Source organism: Bubalus bubalis, chromosome 2, assembly GCF_019923935.1.
Source record: "Bubalus bubalis isolate 160015118507 breed Murrah chromosome 2, NDDB_SH_1, whole genome shotgun sequence".
NCBI classification, from domain to species: domain Eukaryota; kingdom Metazoa; phylum Chordata; class Mammalia; order Artiodactyla; family Bovidae; genus Bubalus; species Bubalus bubalis.
The window spans coordinates 20,366,900-20,392,209 of record NC_059158.1 but is presented as its reverse complement, the minus strand read 5'-3'; the positions used below and the strand labels follow the sequence as shown (position 1 = coordinate 20,392,209).

Below are 25,310 nucleotides of genomic sequence, written 5' to 3'. Positions count from 1 at the left end.
TCTTATGGTTTTCTTCCCACCGACTCAGCCCTATGTAATAGTCTCATTTAATACTGTCCTCAAATTACCCACTGCAATGTTTCTCCTTCTAGGATCCAACGATTTCAGTAAAGTCATATATAAAGCTCAGAACATGAAATAGATCAGTATTTCTTTAAATTATAATTTATGGGTGTCAGTAGGTCATAACATGTTCAGAGGGACCAGAACTACATTCTAGGTTGCTCCCCGTGATGATCTTTACCATGTAGAATAGATTATAGCCATTAAGTTATTTTGTATAGAATTGATGTTATGGACAGTAGTTCTACATGAAAAATTAGGGCAAGGATAAAGAAGGTCTCATTTGAATAAGCAAGAGCAATTACTGAGATTTTCCATAGTCTAGAATCTAAACCCTTGGAACACTCGAGTAAATTAGACACAGTCCCTATTCAAATGTGGAAGATAGACATAATAATACATGGCAGTGCATTATCTTAGGTACAATAGCAGGGGAACATACAGGTCATTAGAGGAGACAGATGAGGGGTTCTAATCCTAAACTGAAGAACAAAGGGGAGATCTTCTGCAAGTAATTCCTGATCTATATGTTAAATGAGGAGGGTTATGGTAAAATTTCCCATGTTGGAAAACAACTTATGCAAAAGCATGAAAGCAAGAAAAAAGATGGATTCTAAAGGGAGTCACTTGCCTACATGGTCAGTTAGTGAAGGACAGAAGATTAAGGTAGGGAGGTGAGTGTGACAGAGCATGGAGGTCTTGTTTGCCATGTTAAAAAGCTTAAAGAGTATCCTAGCATTGATAGTGACATGGGCAGATTTTCTCTCTAGATAGAACATGCTGGCTCAATTCCAGAATCAGGGAAACTAGTTAGTGGTCCACACAGCAGCAGTGAGGACTGACCTAGGGCTAGAAGAGCTGGCATGGAAAGAAGAAAGACATGAATAATGTTCAGGAGGTAGAATTCAAAGATCATGGCATTGGGTTAGATGGATGCAGGAGAAGAGAGGAGATAGGAGTCCTGGGCCTCTAACCTCAGATATGGGATAGAGAGTGGTCTGAATAACTAAGCCAGAGAATTCAGGAAGAGTCCTTTTCAGGGGGAAGACAATGATGACTTTGAGACATGAATTAGTAGTAGAAGTGGGATAAACAAGCAGGTGTGTGTATAACTTTCCTGGGCTGCCATAACAAAATACCTCAGGCTTGTGGCTTAAACAGTAGTAATTTATTGTCTCAAAATTCTAGAAGTCCAAAAGCAAAATGTCAGCAGAGTTGGTTCCTTCTGAGGTTTGTGAGAGAGGATCTGTCCCATGCCTCTCTTCCGGTAGCTCCAGGCACACCTGGGCATGTAGATAGCTTTCTCTGTGTGTCTTCATCTCATCTCCCCTCTCTACATATCTGTCTCTGTGTCAGAATTTCCCTGTTTGGGGAATTCTCTGGTGGTCCAGTGGTTAGGATTCAGCACTTTCACTGCTCTTGCCGGGGCTTGATCTCTGGTCAGGGAACTAAGAACCCACAAGTCACAGACACAGCCAAAAAATAAATCCCCTAATTTATAAAGATACAAGTCATATTTAATTATGTTAAATGCATTCCCACCTGAATGACTTCATCTTAACTTGGTTATCTGCAAAGACCTTACTTCCAAATGAGGTGACATTTGGTTCTGGGGGATTTCAACATCTTTGGGGAACACAATTCAAAGCATAACAGCAAGTCCAACAAAAAGCCTGACTGTATATCTGAAACTTGCAAAAAAGACTGGGATAGAGACAAAGATACAAAAGTATGTATGCTCAGTACTAAAGACCTAAATGTGCAGTGCTCAGCAAGAGCCTATGAATGAAAAAATACCAAGCCAAAGACAGAATGCCAACATTCAATGAGTGGACAGAATAAGAAATGCTCACACACAACAGAGATTAAACGGTCAGGCTTGTACATGTGAGGAACAATAGGAGGATACAACTATCATGGGAACTCATGGCCTTAAAGACAGATGGCAGATCAACAGCAAGTACACTGCAGTTCAGTTAGGTGAGGTCAGGAAAGGAACACAATCACCTGGTTATTAGTAGTTCACTGGTGGCTTTTCCATGACATATTCAGCAGAGACATGGGTATGCAGGTCATTTTGCAGTTTGATGGTGGGTGAAGAGGAATGAGAGAGCAGAGGAAACAAGAAAATTATTTTCAGAAAGTTTAGTTGGGAAGAGAAAGGGATGGGAATATAGCCAGAGGAGAACAGAGGGAAAGGAAGAGTGTCCTAGTGGGGAAAGGAACCTGGCCCAGGGAAGCTCTAGGGAAGAAAAGCTAGAATGGGAGTGAAGTTATGGAAGGACAGGGTGAAGAGATGGAGCAAGGTCTTTGAAAACACAATAAGGATTCAAATATAGGAGTCTGCCTTGAACATATAGAAAGAAAATGTAAAATCTGAAACAATCTTTAAGAATGGGATTCCAGGGAAAAGTCCATCAACGAAAAAACAACCTACTTAATAGAAGAGAATATTTGCAAATGATATGTTTCCATGCAAGCTAAGTCACTTCAGTCATGTGCAACTCTCTGTGAACCCATGGACTGTAGCCCACCATGGGATTTCTCTGTCCATGGGATTCTCCAGGCAAGAATACTGGAGTGGGCTGCTGTGTCCTCCTCCAGAGGATCTTCCTGACCCAGGGATTAAACCTGTATCTTATTCGGCTCCTGAATTGCAGGCAGATTCTTTACTGTTGAGCCACCAGGGAAGCCCATCATATGTTTGATAAGGGGTTATATCCAAAATATAAGGAACTCATACAACTCAATAACGAAAAAAACCCGACTTAAAAATGGGTAGAACTGAATAGACATTTTCCAAAAGAAGGCATAAAAGTGGCCAACAGTTACATGAAAAGTGCTCAACATCATTAATCATCAGTGAAATGCAATTCAAAACTACAATGAGATATCATCTCATACATATTAGAATGTCCATTATCAAGAAAATAATAGATAACAAGTGTTGGTGAGGATGTGGAGAAAAGGGACCCCTGTACAATGTTGATGGGAAGGTAGTGGTGCAGCCACTAAAGAAAACAGTATGGTGATTCCTCAAAAAATTAAAAACAGAATTATTGCATGATCCGGCAGCCCCAGTTCTATGTATCCAAAGGAAATGAAAACAGTATCTCAGACATCTGCTGCTGCTAAGTCACTTCAGTCATGTCCGACTCTGTGCGACCCCATAAACGGCAGGCCACCAGGCTCCCCCGTCCCTGGGATTCTCCAGTCAAGAACACTGGAGTGGGTTGCCATGCCCTTCTCCAGGGGATCTTCCTGACCCAGGGACTGAACCTGTGTCTCTTAGGTCTCCTGCATTGGCAAGTAGGTTCTTTACCACTAGCTCCACCTGGGAAACCCCATGTTCATTTGATTCACTCCTTTTCATTGTATTTAAATTCCATTACACACATGAGTAGGCATTATGGATGATATAATAATTATCCCAGGAGGCTGTGGAGAAGGCAATGGCAACCCACTCCAGTACTCTTGCCTGGCAAATTCCATGGACAGAGGAGCCTGGTAGGCTGCAGTCCATGTGGTCGCTAGGAGTTGGACACGACTGAGCGACTTCACTTTCACTTTTCACTTTCATGCATTAGAGAAGGAAATGGCAACCCACTCCAGTATTCTTGCCTGGAGGATCCCAGGGATGGGGGAGCCTGGTGGGCTGCCGTCTATGGGGTTGCACAGAGTTGGACACGACTGAAGCGACTTAGCAGCAGGAAGCTGTTCTTATACAAGGTTAGCTAATTCAACTCTACCCATTATTGACCTAAACCACACAAACATATCCTAATTTCTAGCCCAAATTAAACATATTCTCACTTAAGCTTTGCCTTACCAATGTTAAACAGTTGCATCCATCACTTCATCACCCAGCACTCATGGAGGCCAACAGAATGGAGACAGATAGTGGTCTTACACAACTGTGATTAAAAACTGGTCAAAACATTCAAACACTTAAGACTATATGAACATATTTCTAGTGCTCTGCCTCCCTCCAGTGGAAGCTTGGAAAGGGCCCCCACAAATGATAGGTTCTTGCTGAAGCTGAAGCTCCAATGCTTTGGCCACCTGATGTGAAGAACCAACTCATTGGAAAAGACCCTGACACCAGGAAAGATTGAAGGCAAAAAGAGAAGAGGGTGCATAACATGAGAGGGTTAGATGGCATCACTGACTCAATGAACATAAATCTGAACAAATTCTGGGAGATAGTGGACAGGGAAGCCTGGTGTGCTGTAGTCCATGGTGTCAAAAAGAGTCGGACATAACTTAGTGACTGAACAAGTGACTGAACAACAACAATCTTGTCACTGAGAGCACTAAATAGATGTAACTGACATGCTGAAGGCCCCGACATTCCAAGGCTGTGCCATGCTCCTTTGAGTCTCCAGAATAAGCATTTTTAATGAATATCTGGTGAACTGAGTTAAAGCACTAGCGTATGGTCAGGCCTCTCAAGGTGGCTTATCTCTTACTCTCTGTACATCGCTTGCTTGACCTACACATGCTTCACCTACACTCTGTTCACAGGAATGTGCTTTCCACCTGCTCATTAGGCCAGAACGGCTCCACCTGCTAGTTTATTAAAGGGAAACAGCTGTGCTCATGATCGTTAACCTGAGGGGCTGGGAGGGAAGTGCCCTGGCTGTTGGTTTCCCTGGTAACTGATGAGCCAACCTCCTTGATGTCATTCCCCCTGTAAATGGTAACCTCCCCAGGCCTAGCCCTTCCGTGTTTTGCTCCTTGGTTGCCGTATGCTGTGGAGGTGCTGCTCTAGGACCTGGCTTCAGACATATACGGTCTCCTGTCCAATAAGCCCCTGCTGTCTTCATCACTGTCTCCAGGTTATTTCTTTGGTCTCAAGGCTGGGCAAGTACAAGGCTTGCAGGGTGCAGAATGATGAGTCAGCCAGAAGATGGAGGAAACTCTTGTGAGTGTGAGATGTTAGGAAATAAGGACAAGGAACAGAAAGTTGCAGGGGTGACTCTGAACATGCGGGCTGTTCACTAGCATATGGGGCCTTGTGGCAGCTGTCTACTATGAGAAGCGTCTTTCTCTTTCCATTATGTTGACGATATCCTGTTAACCACAGAGCCTCTTTCTAGTTTAAAAGTAGCAGCCCCATGATCGTGGATTCCAAAGAGATAGCTGGTGAATAAGCCACTGTTTGGGGTCTAGAACAGCTGTGTGTGGGATTCAGGACCCCCCATGGACATCAATAGTGATGAGGGAATCCACTTTTGCAGCCATGAAGTTCAGGAATGGGTTGGTAAGAATGACACACAGTGACATCTTCCCCTGCCTCACAACTCCATTGCTGCTGGGGCTGCAAATGAGCTGCTTCAACATTAGAGACAGGAAACCCACTCCTTCAGCAGTGAACACATCCCAGGGGCAGTGGTCCCAGTGCTGACACCATCTTAACTCAGAGGCAACTAGTCAGTGCAATCGAGTTCACTAGTTGACCACTGAAGGACTGTTGCCAACTGTTGGTCAGGACAATAATGCACTTTTGCCCTCATCATTGGATCTTCCCCAGTGAACCACAGTATAACAACATGGCCCTGAGACTGGCAGGTAAGTCCCCATGGTTTGGATTTGCAGCCTTATGGGGAAGAAAATTAGAAAGGGACTTACAGGTTTCACCTGTCTCCTCCTCCTGGGCCCCACCTAAAAGGACTAAGGTAACTAATCTAGGCCCCCTACTGGAGAAGGATGCCATTCTACTAACTCTGAGGTCTTGTTATGTGATCTCGCCAGTATTCAGCCCTCAGCTATGGGGTCTGCAGGTGGATGGGTAGTGAGGTCCTCAGGCCAGGACAGAAACCACAGACAGGGGTGCTATTATCTCAGAATGCAGGTACTACTTGTATTTTGCTTAATGGTCATGCTCTCCCCTGTACTGCGCCTGTTAACTTATGTTTCATCCCTAGTCTGAGCAGAGGAAATCTGTTCCCAGACTGGGTGACAACAGTGGCCTCCCTATGAAATGAGTTAGATTGCTGGGTCTACAGGGAGATGCCAATGTGGTCCTCCTTTGGACCTTCCATGAAAAATTGACCCAATAAAGGCCTGACTCAAGTTTGCCCACCTCTTGGACTCCTAACACTCTTTAGCTGCTATCATCTATATTGCATTTGTGGTATTTAGTTGCAGTTTACCTCTGCATGCCTAACCCCAGGGTAATGTGGAAGGTCAGTGGTGGGGGAGCAAGATTGTAAGGATCGTGCAGGGTGTATAGGGGAGGGGTGTTTTGTCAGGACACTCAAGGTGGCTGTTCTCCTGCTCTCTGTACATCTGCTCATCCCGTGCCTGCTTCAGCTCCTCCCTACCCACACTACCGACCATCCTTCAAACTTGCTGCAGCCCCAGTTAATGATTGTTCTAACTTTAGATCAGAGTATTTCCATTATAATTACTTATCAAAGGGGCCATGAGAGGCATGCCCCTCTGCTGGTTTCCCTGGTAACCAATGAGCCAACTTGACTCAGTCCCCCACATGAACATGTTTTCCCCCTGCCCCTTAGGCCAGAATGGCTCCACCTGCTAGTTTATTAAAGCAAAACATCAGCCCTCATGATGGTTGTTAACCTGAAGGGCTGTGAGGGATGTGCCCTCATTGCTGGTCTCCCTGGTAACTGATGAGCCAACCTGATATTAATTCCCCTATAAATGGTAGCCTCCTGGCCCCGCCACCCCAACCCAATTAAGACTGCTGCCACGTCCTGCCTGCCTTCCTCCCCACATGGGGTCTGTCACTCCAGAACCTGGCTTCAAACATGTAGGATTCTGTGTCTGTTACACCACTGATGTTTCTGTCAATGACTCTAGGCTTATTCTTCAGTTTCGAGGATGGGCAAGTACAGGGCTTGCAGGCCTGTGGGGTGCAGCCCAGCAACCAATATCTTCCAAGTGTCCCTTCCCACTTCATTACATGAGTTTCAAGCAGAACTATCTTGAGCACTATGTCTTAAAGAGATTCTGGTAAAACTGTTCCTTTAGTTTTTAACTACAGACCCCTCTCTCCTCATGAAGTCTGAAGGGCTGAACCACACTCGCTTTTACTCTCTCAATAATTGCCCCTATTTACTATGCCATTGTTACTGAATCGGCATTATTGAGATTCTGTGCCTGCCTCCATCATTCCTTTTCTTTTCTTTTTTTTTCTGATTTTCCTCATTCCCAGGGGATCTTTAGTCACTTATGAAGACATTCCTGGTGAGAATTACTCCATTGGATTTCTCCATAAACCAAACATATTTTGATTTGACTATTATTAATAGAAACAGCTTAGGTTCATCCTGAGATAATCCCTACCTTAGCTATATGTGTGCTAAAAAATCAATGTAGAGGTTCTTTTCCATCAAAAAAAATCTTCAACTACATGCAGTAACTGCAATACACATCCTCCATGTGCCTTAACCAGAATGCATACTAATTTAAGGTGAGCTTTCATTTCCAGTACCTGGCACCTATTTGCCTCACTAGAGAGCTGCCTAGGAGCCTGTTTTGCCTACCAACAGGAACATGCCTGAGAATTTATGTCCTCCAGGAACAAGAGGCCAATAATTCATTGCCACAGAGATATAAATACTCCAACTTCCTTGCTCCTACTCTGAGACAAAATCTACACTGTCTCCCAAACTCCCTAAGAATTGATCTGAAACTTACTTGATATCCCTTCTAGATCTTCTCTGACAGTTTTTCTTGAGAATGTGTGCTAATAGACCATTTTCATAGGAATTATTTCAAGATCTGATTCTAGAGAATTTGATCCAAGACAACTGTTTCTACAAGGGAACCTAGGAGACAGTCTCAGGATAGACTTCTGGAGTTGAATCACTCAAGTCGGATGACACAAGGACACATTTGATGTTAGTAAAGGTAGCAGCAGTAGTAGTCTTGGCCTCCTGTAACAGTAGCAGAACATTGGGATGGGAAGTGAGATACAGGTGAAAGGGCATGCACTGGCTTAGTCAATACTTCTAGTCTTGAGAGATATGGAGAAATAGCAGTTATAACAACTTCGAGGTTAGCTGTGTGTTGGTCAGAACCACTGAGGGACTCAAACGGGAGAATTATATCAGAGCATGATACGGAAGATCCCCTGGAGGAGACCTTGGCAACCACTCTAGTATCATTGCCTGGAGAATCCCCATGGACAGAGGAGCCTGGCGGGCTATAGTCCATGAGGTTGCAAAGAGTTGGACATGACTGAGCGACTAAGGACATGATATGAAAGTCAGAAAACCTCCCTGGCAGCACATAGATATCACAGTCTCCAATAGAGGGAAGATATACTCTAAAGACTAGATTCAAGATTTGATTGTTAGATTAGCAAAAACACGACTATTTAAAGGCACAAAATGTCTCATGTTAATATCACATTTTAGATAAACCTGAAACTTATTTGCTCTGCTATTGGCAGATAGCAGCCTCTCTGAAGACTGTTCAAGTTCTATTCTCTTTTCCTTTAATACCTAACAAATAATAAACCTAACATGAGACAAATAACTAGGTTAGATCCTGCTGCTGCTGCTAAGTCGCTTCAGTCGTGTCCGACTCTGTGCAACCCCATAGTCAGCAGCCCACCAGGCTCCCCCGTCCCTGGGATTCTCCAGGCAAGAACACTGGAGTGGGTTGCCATTTCCTTCTCCAATGCATGAAAGTGAAAAGTGAAAGTGAAGTCGCTCAGTCGTGTCCGACTCTTCAGGACCCCATGGACTGCAGCCTACCAGGCTCCTCTGTCCATGGGATTTTCCAGACAAGAGTACTGGAGTGGGTTGCCACTGCCTTCTCTGAGGTTAGATCCTAGTGTGTCTTAACTGGAATAGTTCTGGTCCCACTAAGGGAGAGAAGAGACTATTCACCAACAAAGTATCAGGGATCTGGAGAGTGTGACTGAAATATGGGACCAGGGTTTTGGGGCAAAATGTAAGGCTGGATAAGGGAGACTTTGACAATATGCGGATACAATACTATGACTCAAGACTTGATGTTATATAAGCCTAAATGGAACACCTGAAATTGTCCACTACTAGCAAATTAGCAATTCAAAAGCAATACTGCATGGCAGGTGGAATAGCAGAGAGTAATGCCATTTTAAAAGATTTACAGGATACTAGGATGATGGCCTTTACCATGTTCCCATTCAACTCACCATTTTGTAGCCCCAGCAAAAATGGATTGTAACAGAAGATGAAGAATTACCATAGACTTAATCCAATGACAGTGGGTGCTAAATCGCTTCAGTCATATCCGACTGTTTGAGACCCTATGGACTGTAGCCTGACAGACTCCTCTGTCCATGGGATTTCCCAGGCAAAAATACTGGAGTGGGTTGTCATTTCCTTCTCCAGGGGATCTTCCTGGCTCAGGGATCAGACCTGCATCTCCTGCACTGGCAGGCGGGTTCTTTACCACTAGTGCCACCTGAGAAGTCCACTTAATCCAATGGTAGTCTTAGTTGCATATGTTTTGCCAGATGGCATATCGTTAATAGAACTTTATTTCCAGCATGTATAGAAGTCCTAGTTCCCAGAAAAGAGGAATACTTCCAGGAATGGGCTCAGTAAGGGTTCCAAAATGCCTAAAGCTATGAGTGCTGACTTGTCTTGTTGGGATCCTCTTGCTGGTAGACCCAAGAGCAAAAGAAAGGAATCACCAGACTGGCCAGAGTAATTAACCCTGATCATTATGAGATGGTTGGTTACTACTACATAATAGGGACAGGGACAAGTATGTCCAGAGCTTGGGAAATCCCATGCCCTTTTTAACTATGAATAGGTAATTACAGCAACTACATTAGAGTTGTGACATCAAATCTCCAGAGATGAATTATTGGGTCACCGTACTCTGCAAGCAACCCAAAGCAACAAAAGGACTGGCCAAGAGAGGAGACCTGTAAGGGGTGGATGAGGGAAGATCGTGAATATCAATTAAGTCTTTGGGACTGATTGCAGCTTCGGGCATGTAAATGTTTCATTAATTTTTTATTCCTAAAGAATCAGTGCTATGAACTTAATTGAAAAGAGAATGGAACTGGACAGTGTGAAGAATAACAAGCTGTCAGTGTTCTGCCCGTATCTTCTGGGGTCTTTTACATTTTGGGGTGTGAATACCAATGCCCCTTGTGCTTTCACTGGCAATAGCCAGCACACCCATCACTTGGTTTGAGGGCTGTCCTTGGGCTGCTGGAACCTACTTCACCTGTATTCACTGAAAGAAGTGCCTGGGGACTCAGGACCTCCCAGAGGCAGCCGTTGGCCAGTGATAGATAGATGCTGGCATATAAATACTCTAACTTCTTTAGCTTTGGTTAGAAAAACTCTGAGGTATGGCCTAGGCTATGCCCATTGCTCCCTTGCAGAATCAACTCCAAATTACCTTCCTCCAGATTTAGGTTGTTACCATGCCCTTGTTTGTCGCCTTTCTTTTTCTCCTTACTGCCCTACTGTCTTTATTGTTTTTCTGAAAATACTACCTATTAAATCACTTTTACAAGAATCTTGATCTCAAGGTCTGCTTCTAAAAGAGGCAAAAAATTTATTCAAGTAATAATGTTAGTGTTATTTTTATATTAATATGATTATATTATAATAAAGCAAGAAAAGTAATTAAGAACCAAGGTGTTCAACATAAAGGGAAAATGCAAGAGTATAAAATTTAACTTTTTAAAAAATTGCTCTAATATTCAGTTTGATTTGGAAATATTAGAATTTATTATTTTTTTTCTAAAAAATACATTTTCTGAGTTCTTCCACTGAAATAGCTAGATGCACCCCAATGCCCAGTATGTGGTCTCTTAATATTGTTTCTTTCTGAAAGGAACCAGCAGTCCTTCAGAAAGTCCAGGTCTGGGGACAGAAAATATATGAGGATCCTAGAAAATATTGTGTGCTAGAAAACAAACTATCCAAGATCACTAGGGTCATGTCATAATGATATAGGAACCAGATTGAAGGGACTCCTGCTGGCCAAAGAAGAGATAATTTGAGCATCAAAATAGAGTAAGGACTGTGATTCCATGAGGTCATTTTACTTGGTCATTTTTACTACAGCATTGAATTATTACTCTGAAAAGTTTTAAGTACTTATCCTGACTTTCCTATTAAATCTGTATTTCAGGGTAACCAAATATTTGACTAGGTGAATTTCCTTCCTATTTTGTAGAAAATTGCAGCTGATAAATGAAGGCACAAGAGTTTTCTAGAGTCATCATTTTGCAATTTATAATGAAATAACAGTTCTAGGTAACATTAACAACCACTAAAAACCACAGGTGAAAGGTTGATAAGTACTTTGTTAGTGGATAAGTCAAGCTGAGAGTATCTGAACACACTGATCAGTCTTACTAAAAGTGAGACAACCTGCTGTGGTGAAAACATCAGACACACCTACGAAGTACTCTTTTCCTGAATCTAACCAACTCTAGGTACCCAGAGTTTTCAGGATGTAAGGGGATAAAGAAATATATCAAATGACATAGAAAACAATTAGTCAAATCAATTATGAGAATAATTCTGCAAATGACTGTTTTGTTGTAGTGTTTTAAATAACAGCAAATATAAAATGCAGGTGGGTAGAAGGATTGTTATGAAATTAGACCTGAGAGCCACAACAACTAAGTGTCATATGTGGATCTTGTTTGGATCCTCATTTAAATAAATAGAGTATAAATGAATAACTTTGAAGCAATTAGGAAAATTTTCATGATATTAGATGATATTAAGGAGCTATTGCTTATTTGTTAGATGTGATGATGGCATGTTTTTCCAAGTCCTAATGAATTATATGGCCATGCTGTATTTTTTGTTGGAGAAATGACATGATATAATACAGAAAACCACTGTTGGGTATGGTATATGGAAACTCAAATGGCCAAATATTGAAAATTGTGAAAACTGGTTAATGGGTCTATGGTTATATTAGATTGATCTACTTTTTTTCCTATGTGTTTGAAACTTTCCATAATAAAATGTTAAAGTAAAAAACTTAATAAGGAAAACACAGAATCCAGATGTAGAATCCAGAAGCAATTTCGAAGGGTATCACAAAGCAGTATAAAGCTTTTGGGTCAGCAAACAGAATGATGGTTCCCTCCTGGGTAATCAGTACCTAGAACTGGGGATATTGACACCAGATGGGAAGGTTGTTTGCTTAAAACATGGACATTAAACAACTGTTGACCTAGGACTTTCAGTCAATAAATGGGTCCCTTTCCCAGAAAATGTCAGAAATTGACAGCCTTTGTGTCAGATAGGACAAATAGTAAAAAAACATCCTGAAAGAGCCAGATAAAAATCAGCACAACCTGGACTTCAGAAAAAGAAAAAATCCAGGTGAATATAACAAGGTATCAAAGACTCTTGGGCAAATGAGTTGAAGTTTTCAACATTTTGTAAAATATTTTTATTGGAGTATAGTTGATTTACAATGTTGTATGAGTTTCAGGTGTACAGCAAAGTGAATCAGAGATATATATATATATATATATATATATATATAAATTACAAGTTGTATATATAGCCACTCTCTTTTAAAATTCTTTTCCCATATAGGCCATCACAGAGTATTGAGTTCCCTGTGCTACACAATAGGTCCTTATTAGTTATATATTTTATATATAGTAATGTGTATATATCAATCCCAATTTTCCAATCTCTCTCTCCCCCACTTACTCTCTGGTACCCATAAGTTTGTTTTCTGTATCTGTGACTCTACTTCTGTTTCAACATTTCTTTCTTTTTTTTTTTTTTAGAGAGAAAATAACTTGATCATGTTATAGAGCATCTTCTATGTGCCAAACATATGTTAAGCACTTTGAAAACATAATAAATTTTAAAATGCTTCAGTATGTAAGAAATTATAGTGCAAAATTTTTGATTTCAGGGCTTAGATATCCCTATCTATTCAGTAGCTTGTCTTCAAAGAGTTCCAAGGTAAAATGCTCCCAAGTACTGCTATAGACAGGAGACTGAACAAGGAGAACTTACAGTCATTGCAGGGGAAGCTGCGAGGGAATTCATAGTCCTCAGAGAACACACCTCTGTAAAATGCCCCTCTTTCTGAGTAGCTTGAATACCAAACAGATGTGACCTTTGGAAGAGATGAGGGGGGATGGGGAGAGGAAACAAGAGGAGAGGCAGAAGGGAAAGGAGGGAAGAAGGAAGGATGGAAAGAAGGAAGGGAAGGAAGATGGGGCAGAAAGCCAGTAGGACATTTACAAAGCATTTAGAACACCATAGCATGCCTGTCAAAATAGCACTGTAGATATGGAGCCATCCTCAATAGAAAAATCCTGGAAACTCTTAATGGACAGGCAGGTTCTGCCTCCTAATAGAGAATGAGCCTGGAGGGTGGCAGGGCAGGGTGGGGTGGGGGGTGGGGAGGGTCTGTCTATTAAAGTCATGAAATGATTGACAGATTTCTAGAAGGTTTCTAGTCCCTTGGATGATTTTAAGACTCCCTCCCCTCCCCTGAAGATTCAAGGCAAAAATGTAAGTGAAGTTAAAAATTAAATTTTTAACTTTGACCTAGGGAGATCAAAGGATATGGTGAAGGATTTAAGTGGCTGAAATTAGCAAATCCAGAAATTCAATATTTTTAAAATTTGAGAGGCAAGTCTTCACAGGGCAAAAAGGAATCGCTTTTCTGTCCTAATTCAGGTTAGTAACTATATGCTTATATATTATTCATAAAGTGCAGTTTAGAATTAATTCTCCAGAAGGATTAATAAGGACGGTTTCTATTAGAGATTTTATCAAAGCTATTTAGCAATCTGGGGAAACTTGGACAGGGGAGTTGGACAAAATATATATTTTTACAGATTTTTCACAAGGGAAAGAAAAAAACATTCCTAGGGATGAGTTTGAGGTAGACAGTTACGTCAATAAAGGAAAGAGAAGTGTGTATTGTGTGGTGTTTAGTGCTTGTGTACGTGTGAGTGGCATGGAAAGTATGTGTGCTTGAGGCGGTGGTGGTGGTGTGTGTGTGTATATGTATACAGAAATAAACGGCAGCCCCAGATGTCCCAGTGGGTAATGATGGTGGTTGACAGACTGCTCATTTATATATACTTTACAAACCCAGCCTTAGAAATTTTAAGTATTTTTTGAGCATCTGATGTCATACATGCTGATATAGACAAAACTCTTTGATTCACCCACTTTGTCGAGCTTCCCACCAACAAATGCAGACCTGGCAGCAGGGTCATTTTGTCCAGGGTAGTGAGGAGAATGATTTGCCTCTCCTTATAAAAGCGTTTTTTTTTTTATTTTATTTTATTTTTAAACTTTACAATATTGTATTGGTTTTGCTAAATATCGAAATGAATCCGCCACAGGTATACTTGTGTTCCCCATCCTGAACCCTCCTCCCTAATCTTTTAGCTCAACAAAGATATAAGAAAAACAAAGAATTGTATGTTACCTTTAATTCCTTTTCTGACATCCTTCCTTTCTTTTTGTACATCCAAGTTTGTTGTTTAGTTGCTAAATCATGTCTGATTCTTTTGCGACCCCATGGGCTGTCCTTGGTATTTCGCAGGCAAGAATACTGGAGTGGGTTGCCATTTCCTTGTCTGGGGGATTTCCTGACCCAGGAATGGAACCTGAGGCTTTTGCCTCATCTCCTGCATTGTAAGCAGGTTCTTTACTGATGAGCTACCTTCAGTAATCTGCTTCTGTCTGAAAAGCTTCCTTTCTTTCACATTCCCTACAGGGTAGATTTCCTGGCAATGAATTCTCTCAAGTTTTGTTTGACAGTCTTTCTCTTTCACTTTGGAGGGATATCTTCACTAGATATAGAATTATGGCTTGGCAGGATGTCTTGTTTGCTTTTTAGAGTTTTCAGGTTTTCTGTGTATTTTGTAATCAACAAAAATATCATAAAAGTGAAATGTCAAAACAATGGGTACTGGTATGACAAAGCAAGTTTCCCTTGGATTAATGTTTTAAAGCAGGGAGAGGTGCTAGGTGGATTTTAACCAGTTCTTCCCTCTGTAATGCTGATGTCAGTGTGTTTTGCACTTTCAGGGGATAGAAAACAAACTCTTCAGCAAGAAGAAAAACAACCATAACACCATTATGCAAGTGGATAACCAGGTCTCTCCAGGGAAAGGTAGAAATTATTCTCTATGACATAGGCTTCCTTCTTCTTAAACAGGACACTATTGATTCCATGTGAGAAGATTTTGTCCATAAACACATGCGCTAAAATGTAAAGCATCTTAGAAATGTTCAGGAAAGGAGGTGGGGGGGGGGGGGGGGGCGGAAATATGCCTGCCATGATTTTCCATTAGAAAAACCCTAAATAAAATAGCCCATGTACCAAGATTATTCATACTGTTATTTTGATTCTTATACACCTGTCAGTTTATCACTTGGTAGAGAATGTCAGAAAGAGGGGGGACTATTTTGGTTCTATCTCAAGGAGAGAGAGAGACAGATACATGGATGGAAGTGAGGCAGGATGAATGTTCTTGAGTCACTGCACCCTTCAACATCAACAGCTGGATATTTACAGGATATTTTTTAGATTGTATATCTCAAGTAGGGCAGGGGAAAAACAATATGGAATTACTGCTATCAGATTAGCATTATATCTACACTAAGGGGGACAAAAATCCTAGAAGAGAGGGTGGGCAACAAATTGCATACTTTTTCAATTTATATAAATATTAGTGGCCTATTTTATATTTCTTCTTGTGTCAATTTTGATAATTATTTTCGTATTTTCATATTGTTCCTTTGTATTCAAATTATCTAGTCTAGTGTCTGTGTGCTCAGATGTATCCAACTATTTGTGACCCTGTGGACTGTAGCCCACCAGGCTCCTCTACCCACGGAATTTTAATTATATGTGAACATATAAAAGATATAAACATATATTTTTATGTATATAAAATTGATTTCTGCCTTTATGTTTAACATTTACTTCTTTTTAGGATCTTTGGGTTCATCCATTGTTCATTTTCCAAGTCTTTGAGTTCTCTCTTTTTTAATAAATCTGTTCTGAGATGTAGAATTTGCTCTTTCCAGAGGTTGACATGTAGTATCTTACTGTCACTCAGTCCCAAGCACTTTAGAACACTCCTTGTGATTTCTCTTTTTGTGTGTGATTTCTTTTTTTGAGTTTCAGATTTTTTGTTCTTTGTTTTTATTGACATATAGTTGATTTACAATGTTATGCTAATTTCTGCTATACAGCAAAGTGACTGTTAAACACACCTATACATTTTTTTTTATATTCCTTTCTAAACTCCTATGATTCCTTTTTTTCAAGACTTAGAAATAATTCATATTGTTTCTAGAGCAATGTAGAGAAAAGAACAAAACTCAGAATGGTACCCTTAATTGACTGTGACAAGCCCTATTCCACACATGGTGAAGATAGCTTCCCCTTTGCCCTCTAGAGGCTATTTTTTCTCATCTAGGAATTTTCCCACTGTTTCCTTCAGATTTTCAGGTCTACATACTCCCCTTTTGCTTTTGAGGATTTTAAAAAGGATGAGGTTGTTTAGAAAGCTTTGAGGCAAGTCATCTCAGTGTGCATGTATACGTGTGTGGTTTGAAATGTTTTGCAGATGACCCAAGGCCAGTGAGTTTAAAGGCAAAGGAAGGGCTGGGTAATGATTAAATTTCTAAGACATTTTTTTCTTCCTTTTGCTTAATCTCAAGGTTCAAACAGGGCAAAAAATTTTGCCTCCTGGAAAAGGTTAGGAGGCAATGGATTTTCCCCTCAATGACTCAGCAAGGCTTTGGCATCTAAACATTTAAGGAAAGGTTCACTTACTAGACTCTTCCATTGCCAGGGCATTGGTATCTGATTCCTGTTGCCCCATTTTCTGGGAGGCAAAAAGCAACCTGAGATCAAATGTCTTCAGGGAAAAAAATCTTCCTTCAATGATCAGTCTATGCCTTGAGGACTCTGTCTTCACAAAATCTTTGGCCTGAGTATCTCATCTTTCCTGCCAGATCATTCACACTTTCAATGAACTGTTAACTTTAAATAAATTTTTATCTAATATTCTTATCTGTTTACAAAGGGAGATCTGTCAAGAAACTAATTTTCCAGGTACTAATGTTACTTTTTTCACTTAATAATATATCTAAATGGAATCCTGCAGTTGTACATAAAGAGCTTCCTCATCATTTTTTATAGTTGCATATGAATTTGGTATGACTATATTATAATTTATTTAACTAGATAATTTGTTAGATAACTAGATAATTTAACTAGATAAATTTATCTAATTTATTTAATTAGATAATTACTGATTTATCTAATTTAAAATCTTCTACTGTTTCAAACAATTCTTCAAAAATGTACAATGATACAAAATTCAATTCAGTGGGATCACTGGTAAAAAAAAACTTATGTAACTAAATAGACTCAAATATGTAAAGCAAAATTAACACTATTTTTAAAAGGTACAAAAATCCTAATAAAACATTAGCAAAACAAATTTTTTTTTAATTTTTAAAAATTGCAAAATCTAAGTCCAATCAATCCTAGAAATGAAAGAATAGTTTTCTATTACAAAGTAAATAATTGTCATTCAATACAAATTAAAGAAGAAAACTATATGATGATCTCATTAGATACAAAAAAATCTTTATGAGATTAACATTCATTCCTGATGAACACTATTAGGTAACTATGACGATGTGATGGACAGTACTCTAAGATGGTCCCTTTGCACTCTTGGGTGGAACCAAAGGGCAGAGGATAAAGCAGAGAGCTCAGAGGGCAGAGTCAAGGGCCACAAGGATTATCCCCAGGCCTCAAGAAAAGTTCAACATTTGTCTAACTGAACTTCAAAACTCTTATTGATCAGTGACTTCTTTTTACACTCCATTTCTCCCCCTTTTGAAACTGGAATGTCTATATCAATTATCCTATGCCTGTCCCACCATTATAAGTAGAAACATTGCGAGTGTGTAACTTGTCTCTAATTTCACAAGTTCGCTGATAGATACTGTTCCCATAGTGGGTTACTTTTAGAAGCTTCATCTGTATTTGTTTTGAATTTTGTAAATTTGAGCTGACATTTTGATGAGGATTTGGACTTGAGTTGATAATGTAATGAGATGAGACCTTAAGGAACTTTGGGATGGGGTGAGTATGTTTTGTATATGGCATGAACATGGATCTTCTGGGACCAGAGAGTGAATTGTTCTAAGACTGCCCACAAGATTCTGGCCCCATACACCTTCCTCCAGTTATTTAAGCAAATGCCAAGGAAGGTGCTGCTTGAAGGGATGTTGCAGATCTAAGCATGGTCCATAATCAGCTGATCTTAAATCTAGGTAGAACTGATCTAATCACAGGAGCTCTTTAAATCTGGATCTAGAGGTCAGAGAGTAGCTAGAGAGATTCAAAGCAAGAGAAGGATTTAACAGAAGAGATTCTTCCTTGCTGATTTTGGGGATAAAGGGGGGACAAGCAGCATAATGCACAACATCTTAAAACTGAGAGTAACTCTTAGCTGGCAGTCAGCAGGGAAACAGCAACAGAAGTACAACCACCACAGAAAACTGAACTCTTCCAATAGTTCCTTCCAGAGAACCTCCACCTGAGAACTCATCTTGCCTGATCGCTTGATTTTAACCTTTGAGACCAGGAGTGAAAAATCCAACCACATCATGCTAAAACTTATGACCTGCAGAATTGTGAATCTTTTATTAAAAGGGTGCCATTGTAAGTCATTAAGTTTGTGAAAATTGTTTAACACAACAATAGAAATAAATACACTTCAAAAAGCATATCTACAAAGAACCTCCAACAAACATTATCCAAAATGTAAAAACATTAGAGTTACTCTGTGTAAATCAGGAACAATGACATAAAACCAGAACTGCTTGATACAATCAGTAATATACTCGTGGTTCTGATGCAATGATACCATGAAGTTAAAGACAGAAGGATAGGAAAAGAAGAGATAAAATCATAATTTGCACATTCCATACATAGAAAACCTCTCCAAATTAGGAGATGAATTTTTAGAAACAAGATTAACTTTTGGCTAGCTACCTGGATATTACATCTCCCTGACTGAGCAGTGGCTAAGACTCCGAGCTTCCACTGCCTGGGGTGCAGGTTCAATCCCTGATGGGGAAACTAACCCCCTGCTGCATGGTGTGGCCAAAAAATTATTTCTTTATACTATGCTATGCTATGCTATGCTAAGTCACTTCAGTCGTGTCCGACTCTGTGCGACCCCATAGACGGCAGCCCACCAGGCTCCCCCGTCCCCGGGATTCTCCAGGCAAGAACACTGGAGTGGGCTGCCATTTCCTTCTCCAATGCTAACCACAGACAATTTAAAACCTCTACTGGGTTGTAATAATGGAGGTTCCATCCTCTTTTCTTTCAGGCTTGCCAACAAATGTGCTTTTGGATCTATGCCAATCTGATATGTGACCATACTTTCTCTACACAATTTTTTTTGATGTATGTGGCTGGGGCATTATTCTGCCTACTACACATCCTTTTTTTGTGTGTGTGTCTTTTAAAATTTTTATCTGCACCGCAGGGCATGCGGGATCTTAGTTTCACACAGGAGAGATGGAACCCACAACCCCTGTGGTGCAGGCACTGAGTCTTAACCACTGGACCACCTGGGAAGTCCAAAAATGTCCACATCCTTGCCAACACTCATTTCTTACCTTTTTTGATAAAAGTCATTTTAAAAGGTGTAAGATGCTATCCCATTATGGTTTTGATTTGCATTTCCCTAATGATGAGTGATGCTGAACATCTTTCCATGTACCTCTTAACTACATGCATGTCTTCTTTGGAAAAATGTCTCTTCAGTTCTGCCCATTTCTTAATCAGATTTTTTTGTTTTTGCTTTTTTAAAAATTTTCCTGTTAAATTGTGTGAGTTCTTTTCACTCTGCTCAATGTTATGTGGCAGCCTGGATGGGAAGAGAGTTTGAGCAAGAGTTGATACATGTGTTTGTATGGCTGAGTCCTTTTGCTGTCCACCTGAAACTGTCACACTGTTTGTTAATTGGCTACATCCAGATACAGAATAAAAACAAAATTGAGTTCTTTTTATATTTTGCAGTCTAACCCCTTATCAGATAAATGATTTGCAAATGTCTTCTCCCATTCAGTAGGTTGCCCTTTCATTTTGTTTATAATTTCCTTTGCTGTCCAGAAGACTTTTAGTTTGATATAGTGCCCTTTGTTCATTTTTGCTTTCTCTGCTTTTGCTTTTGGTGTCTTATTAAAAAATCATTGCCAAGACCTATGTCAGGGAATTTACCATCTATATGTTCTAGAAGTTTAATGGTTTCATGTCTTGAGTTCAAATTTTATTCCATTTTGACTTAATTTTTGTATATGGTATAAGAGAGTGGTCCAGTTTCATTCTTTCACATGTGATTGTCCAGTTTTCCCAACACCATTATTGAATACTTTAATATTTATTGAAGTATAATTACATAAAATAAAATATGGATCTTAAGTGTATATTTAGATGTGCTTTGAGAAATGTATAAACTTACAAACAAGACTCATAGAACATTACATTAGTTTAAAGTCCCATGATGTCCCTTTGCCCTCCTTACCAAGAGGGAATTGTTATTTAATATCTAGCCACATAAATTAATTTTGCCTATTTTTAAAATTCATAGAAATAGCATGCATAAAAATGATATTCACTCTTTGGTATCTAGCTTCTTTAGCTGAGCAAATGTTTGTTGAGATTCATCCAGATTGTTGAGTGTATCAGTGTTTCCTTCCTTTGTATTTCTGAGTAATATCCATTGTATTAATATACTACAGTATGTTCATCCATTCCAAAGATCCAGCTATTTTAAATAAAGCTGCCATAAACAATTCAGTACAAGCCTTTTGTAGATATGTATTTTTATTTCTCTTGAGAAAGGCCATTTGTTGAAAAGACTAATATCTTCCATTGAATTGCATTAGTGCATTTATTCAAAAACATATGATCATATATATTCCTCTCTTTCTGGACTCCCTATTTTCTCCTATAGATGAATTTGTTTGGTCTCACACTAACACTGCATTGATTACTGTAGCTTGAATCTACCTCAAATACATTACTTTTTTAAAAATTTATTTATTTTAATTGGAAGCCAATTACGTTACACATTACTTTTTTTTAAAATGCAGCTTTCTTCTGCAATGTGCACATATGAGTTTCTCAATCAGACTAGTCATGTAAGTTTTGAGAATAAAGTAGTTTACTTGAGGGAAGGTCTTGTTGGTTATTCAGGGGATTTATTTCCAAGAGTAACTCAGGGTGTTTTTAAAAATGGTCCCTTTAAAATAAACATTAGGAAGGGCCACTTATTAGGAAGGGCCACTCGGAAATTTGGGCCCCTAATGTTAAAATATGTATTTTTCCTCAGCTGTGTTAACGATGGATATTTTCTCTCGTACATTCCAGTTCCATATTTTTGTTCCATTCGTTATGGAATCGCTTTCTTCCTGCTCCTCTGTAATGTTATAATAATGTCACAGCGTGTGTGTCTGAGCCTCACAATGATAGCCATGGTGAACAGCACGGAGCCACATGGTTTGTCCAACACCTCCACAAAGGTGCTCCAGGATAACATAAAGGTATATCAAAAATCTTACACACAGTCATAAGTTTAAAATCCTATCTTGCTAACTAATTTGTGTAGAGATTGAATGTTATCATAACTGATATGATAGTAATTACTCTAAAAAGAAACTCAAGTCTTGATCTACCTCATCAGCAGTAACCTAAATGAAGATGTCCCATGACTAAAATATGTCTCAGTATTTGTAAAGGGCAAGGGAAGTTTGGACAAGAGAAAAAAGGAAAACATCTTAAATAAGAAATAGAAATCAACACATTTTCTTTCTTATTTATGTTTTTAACTTACAGTATATTTACATGTTTTGTTAATTTCACCTACAGAAGGTAATGGGTTGATAACTGTCAGAAAATGTAGTACAAAAGAAATGGAAATAGGAAAAACTATTTTTTCACTATACTTTTTTTATGTCCCTTTTTTAATATACAAGCAAATAAAATATTGCCTTATTTTTACCCCTATTTACATTAAGAGTAATGCTCTATATGTAATGTACTGTACCCTGATTTTTTTTTAACATAAGCATCAGAACCAGGTCTCAGATTTGACACATATGTAGGAATTCCTACAGGGAATTTAAAATAACTGTAATTAATATGTCAGGGGTCTAATGGGAAAAGAATACAATACCAGAGAGGTAATGTCAATAGAGAGGTGGATATTATTAGAATAAAAAAGAAATAGTAGAAATCATGGCAGTTATAACAGGTATAAAGAATGCCTTGATGGGCTCATATGTAGTATCAACACAGGTGAGGAAAGAATCAGTGAACTTGAATATACAAACTTCCCAAGCTAAAATGAAAAAGATTAAAAAATAAAAAACTAAGCAGAACATCCCAGAACTGTGGACAATACCAAAAGGTTAAACACGTGCTTGATTAGAATATCAGAAAGAGTAGGAAAAATGGAAAGAAGAAATATTTGAAAAATTAATGGCTGAGAACTTTTTGAAGTTAATGGCACACACCAAACCACAAATTCAGAACACCAAACAGGATAAATACTAAAAAGAAAATTAATCAAGAACAACAAGAATTACCACCCAGACATACATATTTAAATTGCAGAAAACCAAGACAAAAAGAATATCTCAAATAAATCTGGAGGAAAAAGACTACAGAAGAACAAGGATAAAAATTACAGAAGATTTCTTATCAGATACCACTCAAACATAAAGAAAGAAGTGAAATCTCTAAAGTACTGAAAGAAAAAAAAACCTGCCAAACTAAAATTCTATATCCTATGAAGTTACACATTTAAGAATTTAAGAAGTTGTATACTTTATGACAAAGATTAAATACACAGTTTATTGTGTCAACTGTACCTCAAAAAATCTGTCAAAAAATCAATTTTACTCAAAATTTTTTAATTCTTGGTATTCCATTGCCTTGGTTTAAATATCAAGAACCCCATTTTCTAGAGAAATGGCTACTCACAAAAGCTGTATTTTATTTCCTTCACTGTAGTAAAAGAAGGGGCAGCTCAAACTGTGAAGCTTGAAACTTTTCTTTGGCACATTCACCATACCCTTCCCCTTCTCCTCCCCGCCAGGAATCTGCTGCTATAATCCAGGAGAATTGACCTTCTTCAAATAAGAGTCATAGAAAAGGAATTCAGTTTTCTCCTCTACAAAGGTACTAGATGAAGAAATCGAATAGATAATTATTCTCAAATATGAAAACTCACCAGATTATTTTCCCAAAGCAGACCTAAATTGTAAACTGAAATTACAAATGAACCTAAAAACCAGCAAAGTAACTATAACTAGGGAAGGACACATTTAGGTACTCAAAGCCGAGATGGCCCAGTGATAGAAGTCTCTGCTCAGATAGCGGATGAATGAAAAAAATAAAAAAGAAATTGACAGAACTCAGAAAACTGGTACGATAATACTAGACAGAACATTTTAGAAAAGAAAGCAAATAACAAGGAAAACAAGAGAGAACAGAAACCAAAGACAGTGCAATAAGGGACACTGAGTATAGAAAAGAAAAGGAAGGAAGATGAGAAAGTGTTACACATAAATGAGAAATATCCTCTGTCTTCCCTTTGCCAAAACAGCCAAAAATATATATATAATTATTTTATTTTGTTTAAAATTTACCAATCTGATAGAAATTCTGTGATAACTTTAAAATTTATTAATGAATGTATACATTTTTATATTTCTGTGATCTATATTTATTGGTTATTACCATTTTTTTCTCAAAAGTTATCTATTGATACCCTTAGTCCATTTTACTTACTGGGATATTATCTATTTTTTCATTTATATGACTCATACAGATGTATATATATTTATTCCTAAGATTTATATAGGTTAATTTACATATTTATATACAGAGTACTTTATTTAATGACAACTAGTTAATGGATTGAATATGGAAATACTCAGGTTTTATTCTCCTGGTGTGGGGAATTTCATCTGAGGTGAGTGGTTTGAATTCAACTATGGTGCCCACTTTTCTTCTTTTTCTACACTCCACTATAAAGAGTGATGGCTTTATGCCATGAGAAAAACAACCCAATATTCTGAATAATCTGCTCAGGGAGAGTCAAGCAAATATATGCTGAATCACCTGATATGGGAAATGGTGAATATTGATTTTCTTGGGAAAATACCTGTCATTTAGAAAATTATGGCAGAGCATCTTGTTCCATCCTCTGAGTAACCTCCCACCAATGAAAAAGATCTGGAGCTTCCATGACCACTTGGCTACTATATAGAGGCCCCTCACTATTAGTTTTCAATATACTCAGAGTGATGCTTCTACCAAATCTCTCATGGAAGTCCTTTCTATCAGACAAGACATCACTATCTACAGCTATAGGATGACAGGGATTTGAGAAAGGGAGACAGGATGAAGGGCTCAAGATAACAGTGACAAGAGGACAAACAGGCAGGCTCCTACCTAGTTGATTATTTCATAGTCAACAAAGAGTTCCATTTAGAACATTCATTCTTTATCTAAAATAAACTAATTATGCAAGTGCATAGACAGTTTAGAGAAAGGGACTATCTTAGACATTTCCAAAGAAGTTTTCATCTTGTCCTCACCTACTAAAATTAAAATTTCTTCCTGTGCAGTGAGTCCAAAAATACTGCAACCTCCTCATAGTCCAAACTGTAAGTTCAATATTAAGAATTTCTTATGTCAGATTTAATAAAGCAACAGAACTATGCAAGACCCCTTAGCCAAAACAAGCAAAGGAATCCACTCCTGAGGCAGACAGCAAAACATGCCGCATCTGAGCCAAGTGAAAGAAGAGGAATGGCCTTTTTTCCCTTTATTATCCCATTCAATCATTCCCGTAGTTCAGCATGAGAACTTCTCTTCATGATTTGATATTCTCTCTATTGCTACTTTGCTCTCTGGGATCAGTGTGTGTGTTGTTAGGGGGATATGTTGTTTTGTGAACAAGGTTAACTGAATAAAGAAAAAGGATGAGAAGGGGCAAGTGGAAATTAATAATTGCAGTAAATGTAGTACTACATGGTATTCTACAGAGGAGTTTGCATGTATTATTAATATTTAAGAAATAAGTATTAGAGATGTTGAAGGTGAACCTGTAGAGATGTTCTGGACTCACCTCCTCTTACAGACACACCAAATATACAGATACCTATGGAAGGTTTTCCTCTGGGGAA

The 25,310-nt window shown here is 38.8% G+C and overlaps 2 protein-coding genes across 22 annotated transcripts in view; one reads left to right on the top strand and one right to left on the bottom strand.

Annotated features, from left to right (window-relative positions):
• The window catches only part of SLC17A4 (solute carrier family 17 member 4), a 101,678-nt gene that overhangs the window by 1,546 nt on the left and 74,822 nt on the right, over nucleotides 1–25,310 (bottom strand). The gene's annotated exons all lie outside the window — the stretch shown is intronic.
• The window catches only part of SLC17A1 (solute carrier family 17 member 1), a 54,784-nt gene continuing 42,955 nt past the window's right edge, over nucleotides 13,482–25,310 (top strand). For 20 of the 21 annotated variants that reach the window (XM_044938261.1, XM_025266811.1, XM_025266796.1 and 17 more), the window contains exons 1-3: nucleotides 13,580–13,724; nucleotides 15,093–15,177; nucleotides 21,484–21,656. In XM_044938261.1, coding sequence (XP_044794196.1) covers nucleotides 15,144–15,177; nucleotides 21,484–21,656 — 207 coding nt within the window. In that variant the 5' untranslated portion in view covers nucleotides 13,580–13,724; nucleotides 15,093–15,143. Of the gene's footprint in view, nucleotides 13,557–13,579; nucleotides 13,725–15,092; nucleotides 15,178–21,483; nucleotides 21,657–25,310 lie in introns of those variants that run through there. The other variant, XM_025266825.2, reaches the window with a different exon arrangement.